Below are 16,637 nucleotides of genomic sequence, written 5' to 3'. Positions count from 1 at the left end.
AAAAGGACCTTGTTGCAACCTAGGATTCTTTGATCTGAAAATACGCTTTCAAGGATTATCTTCGAATTTGCTTGGAATTAAAACACATGGGGGTACATAGGCATTTCTTTGCAGAACCCCCTTACCTCACCAACTTCACAGCTGCTATAAATTGCAATATGCTTAGACAATTCATCCTTCATTTGAGTCAAGGGCAAGCGAAATCTCAATCCAAAACATACTCAAGCATCCTTCAAACTAGGGAATAGCTACTGCTTGGAAATAATATATTTATATGTGCAACAAAGACATGCATGACAGATGTAAGTAACACTACATTAAGGACATAATCTTACTGTATCACATTTTGGAAAAAAACACTAACAAAATTAATGTAGAAGTCTGATAAATAAAGGCTTCAGATTTAAGAACTGATGCAAAGAACAAAAATACAGAATTAATATTTACTAGTCAGAAAACAATGATTCAGGTTATAATGAACAGACTGCCCAGAGAGGTGGAAGAGTCTTCCTTCTTGGATATATTCAAAAGCCACCTGGACATGGTCCTAGACACCCTGCTCTAGGCATCCCTGCTTGAGCAGAGGGGTTGTGTATGATTTGCAGAGATGCCTTCTGACCTCAACCATTCTCTGATTCAGAAAATAATCCGATTAAGTATTTTGTTCCATTAACAAAAAGTAGCTTTGCAAGTGTAAGCAAATTTCTAAAAAGGGAGAAAATCAGAGCCTTTAAGAGTTCAGGCACAAACTAATGATGATTTTAGAATTTAATGATACCATTACCAACAGTATAAGAATACTACCACCTAGTGACTATCTGAAACATCACAAATTCTTGGCATTAGAAAAAGCAACTCCAGCATTTCATTTTTGAAACACTTCTTACATGAAATGTAAGAAAGACAGGAAGTTTACTCTAACTAAGATCAATGAAGTTTTGGTTTTAAAACACTGAACTGAAAATAAGCAGGGTAGCTCTGGCTAAAATACTAATCCCCCAAAACAGAATGTAAAAATAAAAGCATATTTCTCAAAGATTTCTACCAGTAGATCCCCTTCAAACAATAGCTTCAACTATACCCAGTCCCCCTTCATATTTTGTCCCCTGCTCTGCTGCAATCTCTGACTCTCAATTTCCTTATTGATTTCCTTACTACCAGCCTAGCAAGGCCACACACACAAGGTAGTTGTTATGCTACTAGTATGTGTGCTGACTAGTAAAGCAATATGCAACTCGAGTTCAGCATGCAATCTATCCCACGGGAGGCATTAATTTTGTTCTTTCTCTCTGGAAGTCCTCACTTTTCATGAATTTTTGGGAACTTCTCCTTAAAATGCCTGATGCAAAATTTGATTTGTCAGAAATTACTTGATGAAAAGAGAACAGACAAACGAACAGCAACTGAGATTAGAATAAGATTAGTTTAAATGGGAATATGTACATAGGAAACAAGAAGAAAGCTAGGAAGTCAGAAGACTGACATTTCACTGGTAGTTGTACCAGTTAAAAAAAATGCCTGTTAACTTCTGCCTGACTTGGAAAATTTGCATTACCATATAAGTTGTCACTTGTCCGAGTGTCACTTGTAAGCTACTTGGTAATTCCTGAAGTTTGTAATTCAGTACAGTCTTCTTCACTAAAAAGATTACTGACAGCAACTTTTAAATAGTTTTAAATTATTTAAAAATTTAAAAGTTACATATTTAAATAACTGAACAAGAGTTAAAGTATCTTTATGCAACCTCTGAATAAAAACACAGGACAGGTGTAATTTTGAAAATTTCATAAGTGTATTGGCTTATGATAATATTATCACCTATTCATTTTCCTGTTTCTACGCTGAGGCTGAATGTTCTCACTGTTACTTCGCTGCAGTCCCTACAAATATGAAATGTGCTGTATTCCTGCTTGGATAGTCTCCTTGTTTACTGTACTTTGATTTTTAGCAGACCTCTAGTGGAAATAAAACATCACTGCACAAAACCTTTGATGTTAATCGGTGACTACAGGATTGTCAGCTATAGGCTGAGATTATAAGATACCTAATGACCCGGATCATGGAAAGGGAAACAGTCTCAGGAAGTCAGGAAGATAGGCCAATACACTGGAGGCAGGGACATTATTCAGAGTAGACACACCAGGCTAGATAAGTGAACAGTCAGGAAACTTATGATATTCACCACGGGCAGATACAAAGTCATGCATCCACAATGGAATAAGCCCATCCAGCAAAACTGGCTGGCACTGACCGGCTAGGAAGCAGCTTTGCAGAAAAGGACCTGAGGTCTGTGTGAACAACGAGCTGCACATGGGTCAGCGTGCCACTACAGCAAAGGTCAGCTGCATCTTGGGCTGCATTAGAAGGAGGACAGCCAGCACATGGAGAGAAGTGATGGTTCTCTCTCTCTGGAACTTACTGAGACCACCACTGGAGTTTTGGGCTCCCTGGAATGGGAGAGACACTGACAAAGAGGAGCAAGTCCAGTGGAGGGGCACTGAGATGATTAGGAGGCTGGAACACACGATGTACAAGGAGAGGCTGGGAGATGTGCTTGTTTCATCCCAAGAAGAGAAGGATAATGTGACAGGGGAATCTTACTGCTGCCTATGACTATCTGATGGGAGGATGTAGAGGAGTCAGAGGCAGGCTATTAAAGGAATACAGTGGAAGAACAAGAGGCTGTGACCAGAAGCTGAAATGTGGAAACTCCATCCCAGTACTGGGAAAATATTTTTTTCCAAGAAAGTGGTAAAATGATGGAACAGGTTACCCAGGTAGGTTGTGGAATCTGCATTCCTGGAGATACTCAAAGCTTGAGTGGCCATAGCTGTGATCTAATTGGAACTACACTGAGCAGGGAGTTGGATGAGATGACTTCTAGAGATCACTTTCAACAATGAATTATTTTGTGATTCTACCATACCTTATATGAGTACTCACTGACTTTTTTTTTTTTACTGATGTTCATTTTGTACTTTTCCTTTCAATTCAATTGTACTGCACTTTTGATTTTTGTTGTTAATTTATTTTTACAAAGAGATTGGTCTGAAAGCATGAATACTTCAAATTCTGAAGGTATTCACATCCTCTCCTCTGCTTCTACAAAGTCTGTTTCACATTCGTCTTCCTGTATTTTTTTTTAATTTTTACACAAGGATTTTCCATCATGTAAGTCATTGCTGAAAATACTGACTTGAACTGAAATTTAAGATAGATTCATGCGAGATCTGAATTAAAATGTTCTGGTTTGACTATGTACAAGTAGTGGAAACTCCTTTGAGACTTTCTAGGCTTCCACTTAATTATGACTCCATAGAGGCCGTACTTCTGCATCAGTCTTATCAGAATGTCATTTAAATATTGTATCTAACTATCCTCACTTTTATTTACTAGATTTCTTACCAAGCCATTCAGACTGGATTTCTGCAGTCTATTATTGATGAGCTTATGGTGGCTGTTCTTTGGTTTTCATCCTTCTCTTGCATGCATATTGATTACTAATTTATTTCAACACCCTTTGGAAGTTTAAATTGTCCTTTCTCCAGGGTTTTTCCTTTAGCATTTCTTGTCATTTTTGTTAAGTACCCTGTTTCCTCTTTTCTAATGTTTTGACACCTTCTGTCTTTGATACACATGGTAATCATTAATGGTTCTGAGACTCAGTTTGTCTAGCTACTTTAGAACCATATAATGAATTGCATTAGGATTTGCGAACTTGAACATGCCTGACCCTTTTTTTCTTGTAGTTCTTTCCCTCCTTTGTTTTTCAGATTATCTTTCTGGGAGACCTTTAGTGCCTTCTTTAGTACTGCAAGTTAGAAATCTTTTATTTTCTGAGAATACTGAACTCTTTTCACACAGTAATACTATGAATTTAGGTTCTCAATCAGTTCTGACCTAAGTCAGAAGTCCAGAACCAAAGCTTCCATAGAAGCAACTGTCTCCCACTTTGGAGAATGGAGAAGCAGAAAATAACCTTCTGCACATTTTAAGAATATGATAATGTATGTCTTGTTATTCATCAGGTCAGTAATTAGACTTAACTGCTGCTAGGAGCCCTCAATTTTCTCCAAACCCTTGGAATAATTATAGTCAAAACTAGCTTCATTTGCTATCTTAAGTACTCTTAAGTTAATCAGTACCTATTACAAAGTGATTTGTGTAGTCTATCAAAAAAGGGGGGAATGTACTGTACTCTTTAAGACTTCTTAAGCAAGACAATTTTTGATTTATCATCATATTTCCTTTATCAATGTTTTGTCATCTTTTCTCTCCTCCTTCAATCACTTCTCCTGTATTTTTTTTTTTTCCTCTTTGGCTGTAGTCTTAAGCTTCCTTTCTACCAGTGCTATGAATTTCCTATGTTGAAGGGTTTGCAGGTGTCAAAATAACCAGAAAATAATAAGCAAACATTAAGTTTAACTTGGCTGGACATATATTTTTCTGGTTTGGTTATTGGTCACTTGCCTTAGATTCTTCTCATCAAACAACTATAAGTCGGAAGGTTTGACGGCAGTAGTATATAGAGGTGATTGTCAGTGTTTCTGAATTTCTGTAGGGTCTGTATCTCATACTATGAGAAAATACGAACAAGTACAAAATAGAATTGACTTACTCATTCCTGAACATTCTCTGTCTCCATCCCACACGTTAGAAACAGCATGTCCCGTCAACAGGAGATTAATCAAACTTTGGCTACGCAACAGAAAGAAACAGCCTGTTAAGAGTGACATAATTTATTTCTGAAAAAGCAGTTAAAAGAGCTTAAAATACCTAAAAGAGCCAAATAAAAATATTATTCTATCATTCTCTAACTATATTATTTTAATTAGGGTGTATTCGTAGTTCAGTGATGCTAACACGATCTCTAACAACACTAATGTAAAAATGGAGCCCCATATAAGCAGTGAAAAAGATATGCTATGGCAAGTGTTGCTTTTACCTATTACCAAGTTATAATTGAATCCTTCTCATAATGTCAATATTTTAGAATGCTCAGTTACAGAAACATAAAAAAACTAGCACGCTCATTTATTTGAAATGGTAGCAATCACATTTTCTAGCCTACCTTCCATGACCGTAAACAGGGTCTATTAAGGGCTCAGTTGCATCTTCAATTTCGTTTTTTATGTTTTCAATACCCTGCAAAAATAATAAATATTTTTGTTCTCCTGAGGAATGAATAGACATTTACTGCAGAATGCAACAGTAAAACATTAGGAGGCTGGCCCTCTTCTATGAGCCGAGACCTGAACACACTTGTTTCTCATGACAGAAAATAGAAACAGAAATGGAAAGCAACAGAATGCAGTAGTGAAACAGACTATTAGAGAGGCTGACGTTCTTATGTAGTGAATTGAAACCTAAACACATTTTTCTTGATAGCTGATGGTAGAGATATACAAGGAAGGATGTTTCCAAAAATCTATAATTATCCCAGATGAGAAAAAAAAAAGACACAGAAGGGACTGAGTTTTTCAAGTTTTCATGCTGCAAATGTACTGCAACATGAGTGAAGACAGCATTCTATCCATTTATCTAGATTTGAATTAGTTTGCCAATTGACTTTAGTGTTCACCTTTTTACAGGAAAAGGGTTATATGATCAAACTTCCTGTTAACAAAGACACACACACAAAAAAATCAAACAACCTACAAACCTTTGTCAGTATCACAGAATATAGAAAGAGCAATACTCCAAATCTGTTTGTCCACACTGAATATTGATCCCAAATTGCATCCTTCAGTTCAGGGAAGCTTTTGAATGCTCGTTTGCTAAAGACAAAAAATAACAGAAAAGAAGAACGTATTTAGATGAAGTAGAACAGTGCCACAAAGCACAAACAAGAAATATTAAGACCTAACACGAAACTGTCTGAGTAAAAGCAGCATAAAACAAGTGTTACATACAGAATGATGCCACAGCTGTTCTGCAGTTACTAGAACCACCACAGAGTCATTATTATTTACCCATTAGAAGAAGAAAAATAATTCTGGAGCAATGTGTAAAAATGCATGTATTTTTATATGCAAACACTAAGCTTAAAGTTACATATACTTATGAAAAAGCCGAGTGGCTTGAGCCAGTAATTCTATCACAAGCTGTTATTGAAATCACAAATAGGCTGTATGTCCAGAATAATGTTTGCATTACATACAGTTATGACAGATGTTCACTTCACATACAATGGAGAAAAAACTTCACCTAACCAGGTAAAAAAATATTTCAACCTTTAGAAATAATTGTTACTTTTACCTTGAGAACTTGATTTTATTAAACTCTAGCTTTGGAAAAAGCCAAATATTCAAAACCACTACTGGTACATCCACATTGGGGAAAATACCCTGTTGCATAACAGCATTATTGCCTGGATGATTAGGTAACACCAGGCGATCTTATGTTTAAAAATAAAATAAAAACTGAGGAAAAGTTCTATCAGGTTCTAGTGAAATAATGCTCTTGGTCTTTCTTGGGAAATTTAGAATCCAATACTACTTCTCAGAACACACTTTTTTTATTGAGTAATTCAAACTAAATCACATTCTCTGCTTATCTGTACATCTGCAAAGTATATCCATATGAGAGTTCACTCTAGATAACACTTGAAATTTTTAAACCAACTTCATTATTGACAGAGTATACAAGGCAAAGACAGTTTCCGAAATCCATCACTCAACTTAATGACATGCAAGAGTGCTCAATTCCAATGAGATATACTGAGAAAAATTGAAGTGGGTATCATGAATCCAGGAATTGGGACTGAGGGAAAGCTAGCATTCTGATGAGATGAAGCTACATAAATGTTAATATCCCCTTTTCTTCTTTCCTCATATGAAAAGAGGTTTAAAGCACAAACTGTAATTACTACTGAAGACAATAATCAGTAGTTATTTCAGTTCTAATTAGTAACGTTTTCCATCTCAAGTGTTTTTAAAGTTCTCTTGCTTTTATTTTACTCTTTGGGTATTTATCTTTATAACAATTAAAACTCCTCGCTGTGAAACTAAAAGGCAGTTGCCTTTAAAGACAAACTCACTAAGACTTTAAGCTCTGCATTTACACCCCAAAAAGAAAACAGTAAAGTATGAGACAAAAAAAAAAGTCCTCTATATGAAACATTTGTATAAGTATTTCTTGAGTAATCTTGAGTCAAAAAAATAGTAGACAACAATTGTTTTCAGTGCGTATATCAAGTATTTCAAATACAATCACCTGTGTATGAAAAAATTTGAGGATGAACATCTATAATTAAATATGAACCTTAACTAGTTGTGTTCATTCAGCCAATTTCATGTATTACATTGCTCCAGTTTTATTTTAAAGAAAAATTATGTTCAAAATAGTATTCCATTTTAAACTGTAAAATGCATAACAAACAACACAAAAAACCAACCCCCCAAGCCCCAAACATGAAAACCAAATTTAACCTGATGTGTAACACACAAGAAGCTTCTGAACAAAGCCTTTTCAGGGCTGTAAATATTAGTGTTATTTCAAAATATTGTATTTTAAATGTTCCAATATATTACTTACTGAATTAATGCATGAAATCGCTCAAAGCCAAGCTCTTCCACAGCCAAGGCAGCTATACACAAGAGACACTTTTCAGCACTACACATGGCAAAAAATGACACAAGATACACACAGCAAGCTAGTATACTTTCAAGCATTAATTATATTTTTAATTTTTAATCTGCCCCTGAATTTTTTTTAACTGATTAGTATAAAGCTAATTTACCATAACATTAAGTTTAGACCATACAAATTAGTGAGAACACTTCCATTTGGAGTAATCAATGTACTGAAAGCACAAAGCCACTTGATCGTGTAGCCTTGAAAATATCTGTCAAATGCCAAGCTGTTGATTTTGTACAAATCACGACTGTCTCAAAGTCAAGCATATGCATGCTATAGATTTAATTTTGCAGGTCATAGTATTATTTCCTAGAAGAGCAAGCATGATTATTTGGATCATTTTATCAATGTAGGAAAGCTGTATTTTTTCCTTTAAGTATACATCCGTATTACTGAAATTTTTATTTTTCCCTTTTAATGCTTATTCAAAATATCATATATGAAGAGAATTAGTCTATAAAGTGTTACACATTCTATTTCTAAATATTTTTTTCACCATTTTATATTATTGATGGTTAAATAGCCTTTCAAATATTACCTTCAAGACAGAAAAAAAATACAGCATTTAGTGTCTTCCCAAGTTCAACATGGGCTTTATACCTTTGTTCCCCTCATAACACTTCCAAACTAGGGAGGTCAAATGAGTTTTTAAAAAAAAAGTGTGCCAATTGTGTAATTATCAATGTCTGATAGACATTCAAATATTATGATAATTGTAGAAGTCTTTAGCGCCCTCAACATCTATAAGGATGTTATCTTCCTGCTAACGGAATAATATTCTGAACAGACTTGCTTCTGATTAAGGCCACTTAGTAGTAAGTTTTTAAATAATGTCTCATCGCCTAGCTATTGAATTTGACTGCATATACTTCATTAAAGACCTGAAGCCATTCCGGTTAATACTACTGATTAGTTCTTCCTATAGTAATTCCCTTGTGATAGCATTTTATGCCAGGTTGTATTTTGAAAGGTGCATTTGGTTTGCCTACATACCAATTTTTTGTAATTGGTAATTTTTTTCTACCTCAGAAATACGGCAGCAGATAGTTTTTAATCCTTTAAAAAAATTACAACTATGAGGAATTGCAAAAATTGGGTTTCTAAGAGCAAAACTAGACTTAAAATATTTTAAGACATTTCTGAAAAATATGAAATACTGATCTACATTGTAGAAAATTTCCAAACCAATTTCTTCCACCCCCCCTACTTCCCCTATTAATGCAAAAGTGTTTTTATAAGAAAAGCTATGAATGCTACAGGAATTAACCCTTCTTCAAGAACACGCATCTATGCAACCAGAAAATTAGAGGGAATCAATCATATAAAGCAATCTTTGAACCTGGGAACTTGCACTACTACAGCCAATGCATGGCCAACAACAATCACTAGTATACATCACAAAAGCAGATGAAAAATGCTACTGTATTCAGTAAGTGGGCTTGAATCCATCTTTTGTTCACAAGATTATAGGCAGTTTCATTCCGTTACTACAGAGCAGATGGAAATGGTAAAATCTACTGTTTGAAACAAAGGAAAAGTAGAAATCCTAAAGAGAAGTGTAGATGTAACCCAAAGTTAGATAAAGACAATATTTAGTGGAGAGGAGAAGAACAAAGAGCAATAGAGCACAAGCTGTATGAAAGCTACAACTATATAGAATTTCTTTAGAATGATATTCTATCATGTTGTTACTAACCGTATTTCCAGGTTTACCATAAACATATCCCCATATGCAATTCCCAAATAGTACTAGCCTGCCCTACGGAATTGCATCTGTAATGCTGCAGCACCAACCTACACCATCTCTTAAGTCCTGCAAACTATGACAAAACCTGCTTCTTTTTATTGATTATAGCAACCAAGCAAGACAAATGTATTCCTTTGCACCATCAATGGCACCACTCCGCATTATTAACAATACCTTCTTAGCCATATCTTTGACAACACCTCGTTATCCACATCTTTGTTCCTAGCCTAAGCATGCAAGTAACTTCTATAGTAAGAAAAAAATAGGAGCATGTAGAAGAAAAAGAAAACACAAGTGTATCTGAAATCAGGAACAATCAAGGATATTGGTATTCATGACAAAAGCAGACTGTTCACTGCTCATAGTAAATGTAACCTGCTCTTCCTAAGCACATTCCATGATATTAAGGACAAAGTCAGGCAGAACCTGTAGATGTCTACAGAAATACGAAAAATATACATATGTAATAGAATGGATTAGTTCAACAAGTGTCAGTATTGAGAGCAATTGTGTTTAAGAAGACCTCCTGAACAAGCTTGCTCTAGTTAAAAGCTCTTTAGAACAAGGCAATATATTAAAAGGGCAAAAGAAACCTATTGATAGCTAGGCTCTGCTTCACTTTTTCACAACTGGAAAATCCATGGAATTTATAAATCTCAAAGTTACAACTACCTTATTAACTTTCAAAGGAAAAATTAAAAAAAAAATATGTAAAAGTGCAGACACAAGTTTCTATGCAATACCTTGTCTTTATAAAAAAAAAAAAAAAAAAGCTCACTTTGGAACTCTTCTGTGGTGACCTTTTTTTGTTTGTTTGTTCCCACTAATTAAGTTACATTTTAATTATTACTGCTTGAGCCATCTAAAGCACATGGAGCATTTGATAGCAGATGAAGATGACTGGTCCCATAAAGAGTTCCAGTACTACTAATTGCTCTAGCTAGCTTTACACATACAAATCTACTTGTATAATTCTTACTTTGTAATTACACTACAAACATGAGTAACAGATACCTTCTGCCAAAAGATGCACCTTTAAAAGCATGTTCTCATGTGAAGAGCTTTTCAGACTTCTCAAAGCGCACATTGAGAACAAAAACTATAAGAAAAAGAATCTTAGATGTTTCCTACTAAATGATGAATAAATACATCCCCAATGATTTCCACAAAAATCCCACAAAAAATTGCCTCATCACTGGCATCACAGTAATCACATATGACTGGATGCAGCATCTCAGCACAACAGGTGATGCTCACTTGGTCTTTCATAACAGTAGCTAATAAAGTCAAGACATTTGCAAAAAGCGGCTAAATGAAAAATTCTAACCTACAAAAAATTCCATTAATCTACTAGAAGGTGACTTGCTTAAGTTGTTCTGTTACTATATTGAAGTAAACAAAGGGAAAAAGGCTACTTCTCCCCAACAAGGGGATGCAGAATATTTTAGAACAGTTTCTACAGAAGAGTTTGTTATAAACGCTCTTCTGAAATAAAGCTGCAAGTGACAAGTTAAAATATTCCTCCAGTTTTATGAAGCACACACGTACATTTTTCCAAATTAAAGAAACACCAGGTCCCAATAAATTCCAAAAGCAAATGCGAAAAGATTGTTCAAATTGCTCAAATTCAAGAAGCACATGTGTACGAGCTCCAGTGATAGCACATTTCTTTCAACAAAAAGGACTGATGCCTCTAATTAAAACAGATGAAAATCTACCTACTGCTAATGGAATCACAAAGGCAAAACCCCTTATCCGTATACTAATAAAAAGCAGCGGTCGCTCAAAAACAATGTAAGACTTCACTAAGCGATAGGTATTTTAGAGCTGAAATTCTTCTTACAAGGTTGTTCCTCTTGACGACTGGATTCTGCAGGACTTTCAGAAATACTAGCAGTTTCTTCAGTTGTTTTTCCTCTTATCCATGTTGCCAGAGAGTATGACTCAGAATTATCAGAGCAAGCCATTTCCAAAATATCACATAACGTATGACAGAGAAGGTTCTTCTGTTCTTCTTCTGTAAAATCAGAAACCTACATGAGTTCAATTGCTGCTAATCAGTACCTTATATATGCTACTAGTATCTTTTAAACATACTAATGTAATGTGAATAATTAAGTGAGCTTATTAATTTTACCTTATTAACGTTAATTGTTGCATGACTGTAATGGACCAAAGACTTATAAAACCATCTTCAGAGATTTGTGTTTCAATATGATTTCTAACCCATTCCCTGTACTAATAATAGATTTCAATTAATCAAATATTTATAAACCATGCAAGTACTGTCGACTGGAATGGACCTTACAAATAAGAATTCAGAGTTTATAGAGAGTTGGGGTTGTTCAGCATGGAGAAGTTAAGGCTCCAGAGAGACACTATTACAGCCTTTCAACATATAAAGGGGGCTTGTAAGAGAGACAAAGACTTTTTACTAGGGCTTGTAGAGACAGGATGAGCAGCAATAGTTTTTAAACGTGGAGAGGGTAGATTTAGACTACATGTAAGGATTATTATTTATTTTTTTTTTTTTATGATGAAGGTGCCAAGATACTGGAACACATTGCCCAAAGAAGCTGTGGGTGAACATTTCCAATCATGGAGCAAAGTCAGGTTGGATGTGGCTTTGGACAAACTGATATAGCAAAAGGTGTTCCTGGCTATGACAGTGGTGGGTAGCCTAGATGACCTTTAATCAACCTTCCAATTGACCTTCCAATCCAAACCATTCTATCATAAAATGTAGTATACATACTTTTTGCCACGTAACTGGCATAAAGGTTATGCCAGTTAAAATATATTAATAGAACATGTAAATGTTTTAAGTGTTCTCCTGTTTATTTACTATCATTTAATTACAATTTGTATTATGACTTGATTTACAAATAATTAAAGAAAGAGAAAAAGAGGTCTCAGTACCTGGACAGTCTCTCCAAGTAGACTTTTCACTGGCAAAAAGCCTCTTCAAGAGGAATGCCTTTGATATCAAAGCATCAAATAATTATTAAAATTCATTGCAATTAAGTTTTACATTTCATCACAAGCTCTATACCAAAGCATTTCTGCATGCTATTAGAAAAGCTTCAAGCATGTCATCACTCAGTAAGAGACCTAAGTCTGCACTGTTTTACTGATTTCTCCCATTCAAAGTAATTACAAATGCAGTCTAAAGTTCACCCTTATTGAGTTTGAACCTAAACTATACTTTGAATTCACAGAGTACATATTTAAACACCTCCAGACTCATGGGAATGCAGCAATGGAGGCACAAATACTTTGCAGTATATAACTGAGGAGTACAAGACAGTTCTAGTCAGAGATCAAAAATCCGTTGATTTTTTACAGAATGCACTGATTCAACCATTAAAAGTCATAAGTTGAAGATCACATTGAAAAAAACACTATATATATCTACATCCCTGCTTTGCTTTTTATTAACACCAACACTGCTCAAATTACTACAACGCCTATAAACGTTGACACAGGTACCACTCTTCTTACGGTCGAGAAATTTAAGAGATGAGAACATATAAAGATTTCATTGATATCTAATCTTTTACTTTTCCCCTTCATCCTGCACTCCCCCTTTTAAAGTTGCCTCTGCTTAGTTCACTCTGCTGCACTTCCTCAAATTAACTCCATTCAGCATACACAGCTCAGAATGAGATCAGTTCTGCCCTATCTTGTGCTGAATATTGGTTTGCTCTATACTATCATTATGAAATTAGCTGATTTGCAATTAATTTTGGTATTTCAAATCCACACACATTAAGAAAAGAACAAAATTTGGGCTTATTAATCTTAAATCATTCCTGTAGTAAATGCATCTTACCTGTACTGGTGCAATCACTGCACAAGGGCCACCTTCAAATTGCTCTAACGCAGTTGATTCGGATTCACTAAAGACAAATCCTGTTAAATGGAAGATGATGGTATTTAGTGAAATATATAAGCAATCTTTTATAGATATTTCTTCCCTAAAAGAAGGGACGTTTGATTTATTAACTTTTAAATATCAAAAATTTTCATGATTTTTTCCCCCCATCATGCAGCAGAACGTGGTTAAACTATCTGAAAAGATAAAAAAGATGGTAACAGGCGAATAGAAAAATGAATGTATCTCAACAATCAAATCATGACCATGAAGAGCCAACTGCTAGAGTTTTTAAACAGTAAAACCGTCACCAGAGTGTGTGCGGCTAAACACTTAAAACATTTAATTTATTATTTCTTACTGATCAACTAAAATTTGTTTTTAAGTTATATTTTTGTCTTGCATATGTAAAAAAGTGACCTTTGGAGCTTCACTGAACATGTATAATGCATTTCTATTCTCTCTGAAGAACATGTTATGCTTCTCACTGATCTCATTTTTGGCCTGTCAGTGCTTCCTCTTGAGGTTGAAATAGGCTGAGTAACTCAAATATTCACTCGTAACCACGGAAGCGAGCCTCTTACTGGTATTGTTTTGCAGTAGATACGCTGTATTTATCAAGATGCAAGATTACCTATTTTCCCCCTCCATCTTTGAAGTCAAAATTATTTTACAGTCACAGAACAAATTCTGGACCCATTATTAAAGAATTACTTATCACTTTGTTCTTAAACTTCAACGCTTGTTAATTCACAGCTTGCATTTCTCACGGATAAAAGCACATCCACAGACAATTACCTTGATGAAGCTGATGCATAACAACTTACGGTGAGCTGTATTTTGCATTATTTAAGTGCTAGTAGCATTGTGCTGAAGTTCATTATAACGTAGAAACCATGCAACTGTAGTCAGCAACTAACCAGCAAACGCAAGCAAGTGGGGGCAGGAAGGAAAGGGATATACACGCATATTTTCTCAGCAGAACGAATATTCAGCGCATTTTTCCCCACAGTTTCTCCTTTCCCTGATTCTGTATCATTACACCCTGCTGCATCAGAAGTGTCCCCAAGCCCTAGATGTGAATTTGAACTCGGGGAACGTGTCCCCCCTGTGCAGACATCAGTACTGCCGCAGGACAGGTACCTCGTCCCAAGCAGCACCTTTAAGGGAGGGCTACTGCATGTCTGCGAGGCCAGATTCAGCACAGAAATGGCAGCTGATCAACAGCAGTGTGAAAAAAATGAGACAGATCAGTGTAGCCACTGATCTTAAGATGTGGGCTTTCCCCTGTATCCAACAGGGAGACTGCAGCTTTTTCTTTTTTTTTTTTTGGAACCAAACGTGCACATGTGCATTACAATGATGTCCTTTATATCCAAACCTCAGCTGCTTGTCATGCCTGGTAGGTTGGATCCAGCATCACCAAATTTAGCAGTGGTGCTGCATTAATCTGGACTTCAAAGTTTGCCCCAGTGTGATTTCATTCCCCCATTAACATGCCCTAACAAGAAACATCACCAGCCATTTCAACAGTCACACTTATCCGTATTAAAACTCCAGTTTTCTTCTACCTCAAAGCATTATTACATGCCATCCAAGCACGCTGCAACATTTTTTTTTTTAGTTGTTTTAATGATTTAGCCACTGCAGTGAAAAAAACATACTTGGACATAGTACCATTAAAGCACACTTAGGAAATCTTGAGTTTGTTTCGCTTTCTTCAAGGTTCTTACAGAAAGCACGACCTGTTGCTGTTTCCCCTGCCCTTTTTTGAAAACCATCTCCTAAAAGTAAAGAAAATCAAGTGTGATCCACTGGAGAGAAATATGGGATAGATGATGCAAAACTGCTAGTATCCAGAATTTGACAGAATACAACCCTAGAAAAGAAAGAAAAACAAATGCAACATGCAAACAACATTTTCTCTTTTAGCTATATGCTACTTGTTGCTTAATAAGCTTCAAACTTCCAAAGGCTGTGTAGCAAAAAAAGGGACTTTGGGAGTTTTCGTCTTGCTTTCCTTCTATGAAATCTGAAGTCAACTTAGGTAAAACTTCAGAAACCAGCAGTCTGAAGTCCAACTGGGTTCAAATCTACTTCAGCCTGCAATTGCATCTCTTTATTTATTTTTATTTTTTTTTTTTTGCATAATAATCACAACTTGGGCAGTCCCACATGCTTTTCATAATGATTCACAGGAACGGCCTAACTACCTCATAAACTATCTATCAGCTAAGACCTGAATCTCTGATCCAGCCCAATTTCAACTTACTGTCACTCTCAACAGGTTATTTCTCTCATCCAGCTCCTTTCACTCAAGATAAAACCTTAAAAGCAACAGAGATGTAACACAGCTGAAACAATATTCGTTCATAAATACCATTATCATAATTTGCCTGGGAGAAACAGTTTTTTTTTTTTCCATTGCTGTTTGTACTCCTACTAACTGTTCCACTGACCTCCCCCCTGCCCTGCTGGATGCTTTTGGCTGTGGGGAACAGCAACATAAGTCGATCAAGATTGCTGCCGGTAATCAACGCCACCAATATTTTCAGTTACACCAACTATGCTATTTGCAGATTTGTCTTCATATCCTTTATTCACTACTAACCACACAAAAGAAAGCTTGTCGCCTTCGTTCCCACAATTTGGCATTCAGCAAGGCGCACGTTTCTTACAGATAATCCTCAACTCTTCTACGTTCATTTTGCCAAAACAAACATATGACTTAATTACGTACACTTGTCTTTTATCTAACACACCACATTACCGTCCAAAGCACTACAAAAACCATTGATTTTTCTATTCTGATCATCCCACCACTTTGTGCATACTTTACTGTCTATTTCTAATATCTATCTATCTTACATCCATGTCACTGCAGACACGGGTTAACTGTCATTTCACGAAGGATGTGGTGTATGCCTTCAGTGCTTTCCTCCTGTGCTTGAACCAATTCTAGCTGAATGAAGGGGAGAAGAGGAGAAGCTAAAGAGCACGTGGCCTTAACCACATTAGAAAAACAATTTGTTCCATCGCTGACCCAGTCTAACTACAAAGATGCTGTGCTATTCATTTTTTTTGTGCTATTCTCTGCGGAGCTGGCCTCTTCCCTCACCAGAGTATTGTATTCCTCTCTCTTTTGGGGGATATAAAAACTGCCTGACGTGACTACTACAATAACCTGTTATTACCAAAGTACAAGGTTTGCAACATGTCTTAATGTTTCATACTTTCTCTAAAGATGAATGTAGAATGGTAACACACATTTTGCATATGGCTTTGGGTTTTCAGAGTACATTTTTACAGTCAATCTAAACTTCTGAAGCTTTCTCTGAGAAAAAACCACAACGTTTTCTTACATATAAGAAAAAATGA

General features: G+C 35.7%; 1 protein-coding gene across 3 annotated transcripts in view; it reads right to left on the bottom strand.

The window, feature by feature from the left end:
* The window catches only part of MINDY3 (MINDY lysine 48 deubiquitinase 3), a 49,755-nt gene that overhangs the window by 28,248 nt on the left and 4,870 nt on the right, over positions 1 to 16,637 (bottom strand). Inside the window, exons 2-8 of one of the 3 annotated variants that reach the window (XM_084508182.1) lie at positions 13,218 to 13,297; positions 12,305 to 12,362; positions 11,229 to 11,402; positions 7,537 to 7,588; positions 5,663 to 5,777; positions 5,072 to 5,145; positions 4,619 to 4,698 (exon numbers count right to left, since the gene is read on the bottom strand). In XM_084508182.1, coding sequence (XP_084364308.1) covers positions 4,619 to 4,698; positions 5,072 to 5,145; positions 5,663 to 5,777; positions 7,537 to 7,588; positions 11,229 to 11,402; positions 12,305 to 12,362; positions 13,218 to 13,297 — 633 coding nt within the window. Of the gene's footprint in view, positions 1 to 4,618; positions 4,699 to 5,071; positions 5,146 to 5,662; positions 5,778 to 7,536; positions 7,589 to 11,228; positions 11,419 to 12,304; positions 12,363 to 13,217; positions 13,298 to 16,637 lie in introns of those variants that run through there. The other 2 variants (XM_084508183.1, XM_084508184.1) reach the window with 2 other exon arrangements.

The sequence above is a fragment of the Aythya ferina genome, assembly GCF_964211825.1.
Source record: "Aythya ferina genome assembly, chromosome: 2".
In the NCBI taxonomy this organism is placed as follows: Eukaryota; Metazoa; Chordata; class Aves; order Anseriformes; family Anatidae; genus Aythya; species Aythya ferina.
The sequence above is the reverse complement of the archived record's forward strand: the minus strand, read 5'-3'. Positions and strand labels throughout refer to the sequence as shown.